We start from the raw sequence: 2209 nt of genomic DNA on the forward strand, positions 1-2209 counted from the left end.
GTGCCTGGTGCCATCTCCCCCCGCCTGTGGCCACCTGCCCCGTGGGAGCATCGGGACCCCGTTCGCCTGGTGCCCCATCCAGCTTCCAGCCCTCTGGCATCGCGGGGCTTGTGCGATGGGTTTGGGGGAGGTCGTGCCTCTGGGAGGCTGGGGGGCTCCCCCATATTGACCCCCTGCCGTCACCCCGCAGTTTTTCCCCAGTGCTGACACCTTCCAGAAGGCGCTGCGGGAGGAGGAGAAGCGGAGGAAGAAGGAGGAGAAGCGGAAGGAGATCCGCAAGGGCCCGCGCATCTCCCGCTCGCAGTCGGAGCTGTAGCGTGCGGGGGCTCGCGCCTCGCGGCGGGGGCGATGCCGACGGGACGGGGAGCGGCTCGCTCCCTCTCGGCAGCCTCGGGCGAGTGCCCGGCAGTCCTCTTTCCGTTTGTGCCGTGGGTTTTGTTTTGTTGCCTTTCCCTTTCGTTCGGCAGGGGCCGGGCGGCGGTGCCGGTGGGCTGTCCCAATGGGGCTGGGGGGAGCTGAAGTGGGGTACCCCTTCCCCAGAGCCAAAGCACAGATGGGAAGGCAGCGGGGCTGTCCCCTGGGCTGGTGGGGGGCTGTCACCCGTGGTGGGGGAGGGCAAGGGGGACACGCTGTGGCTGAGCCCCACGGGGAGCCCCAGGAGCCCTCCCCTCCACAGCACAGCGTGCCCCACGCTGAACGTGCCTCCTCCGTCGTGGGTGGGCTGGGGAGCGTGTCACGCCAAACAGCGTCATGAGCAATGCTGCTTCTCTCAGTTTTGGGGTTGTTTTTTCTTTCTGTTTTAAGCCGGTGATCTCATTGGCACCCCCTGCCCGGTTAGACCTGGTCTCTGCCCAGCCACTACCTCTGCTGGATCAGCTCTCCCCTCTTCCCAGCGGCTGTTTTACCAAGCGGCGTGCGTGCGTTCCATCGGTCAGCCGTAGCTGAAAGGGCCGATGGTGCCGGTTCCCGCACCGACCGCGTCCCGCTCTCCCGGGCAGCTGCCGCAGGCAGGCACGCACGCACGCAGTCAGTTTTTGGGAAGGCAGGATTTCAGCTCTCAGCCCTCTTTGGAGCAGATGGGCCAAAAGCACTGAAGGTGCTGGGGAGCCAGCCCTGAGCCCCCGTTGAGGGGGTCCTGCGCCCCACGCCGTCCTGCCCCCGTCCCTCCGGTGTGGGGCTGATCCCCTGTCGTTTAGTCCCCCAAACCCCCTCCTCAGGGGGACAGCGGGCCTGAAGCAGGGAGGGAGACGGCCGACACGCCATGACCCGCTGCAGGTGCTGTGACCCTCCGTGGGTGCCGTGACCCTCGGGGGGTGCCACGACCCTCTGTGGGGCCTCTGGGCTGCAGCGGGAGTGGAGGCGAGGATCTGGCCGCGGCCCTGGCACAACCACCCTGCTTTTTGTCATGGCTGCTGCTGGACTCGGAGTAGAGGAGGCTCTTGTGGAGGGACTGTCCCCAGGAGCGGGGTCTCTGTGCCGGGCTGGGAGCACTGTGGCCTTCGGGAAAGGGGAAATGTCCTGAATTTTTCACTGCGGAGCCAGGTCTGTCCGGCGTGGGGGGAGGGTGGGGTGGCAATGGGCGCGTGTTTTGTTTTCCTGGAATAAAATTGACTTTTTTTTTTTTTTTAAAGTAAAAGAAGCCTGGCTCTTGCTCCTGTTCCTGGGGGGAGAGGGCGTCGGGTCTGGCCCCTCAGGAGGCGAGGGTCCGTGGGGAGCTGCGGGGGGGATAGAGACGCTAGTGGGGGGGGGACGGGACACACAAACCCCTTCCTCTGGCCTCCACCGCCGCCCTCCGCCCGGCCTTTCCCCCCACCTCGGCCGGCCTGGGGGCCCGGGACTGCCGGCTCTGCCCCTGCCGCCCTTCCTGGAGCGGGTGGGGGACCCGCCAGCGCTCCGCCCGCTCCCACGCGTGTCCGCCGACCGCCGTGCTCGGCGCTGCGCGGCGCTTCGCTCCCCTCTGGCCCCGCCCCCTCCCTATGCATATTCTAATCAGGAGGGCGGGGGAGCGCGGGGCGGGGCGGCCTATGCTAATCGCAGCTGCTGATCGCTGACGCGCCATCACACCACGCGCCGCCGCGGCCGCCGATTGGTCGGGGGCGACCTGGTCTCATTGACAACAAACCGCGGGGGGCGCGCGCGCCGCCGCCGTGGCGGCGGGCGGGGCGTGGCGTGGCAGGGGGTGGGCGGGGCCGCCGGCCGGCCGGGGCGG

The 2209-nt window shown here is 68.4% G+C and overlaps 1 protein-coding gene across 2 annotated transcripts in view; it reads left to right on the forward strand.

The window, feature by feature from the left end:
• The window catches only part of LOC126047756 (coiled-coil domain-containing protein 134-like), a 44954-nt gene extending 44094 nt beyond the window's left edge, over positions 1 to 860 (forward strand). For both annotated transcript variants that reach the window (XM_049821833.1, XM_049821832.1), the window contains exon 8: positions 191 to 860. In XM_049821833.1, coding sequence (XP_049677790.1) covers positions 191 to 316 — 126 coding nt within the window. In that variant the 3' untranslated portion in view covers positions 317 to 860. The remainder of the gene's footprint in view (positions 1 to 190) is intronic.
• The last annotated feature ends 1349 nt before the right edge of the window (positions 861 to 2209 follow it).

Source organism: Accipiter gentilis, chromosome 18, assembly GCF_929443795.1.
Source record: "Accipiter gentilis chromosome 18, bAccGen1.1, whole genome shotgun sequence".
NCBI classification, from domain to species: Eukaryota; Metazoa; Chordata; class Aves; order Accipitriformes; family Accipitridae; genus Astur; species Astur gentilis.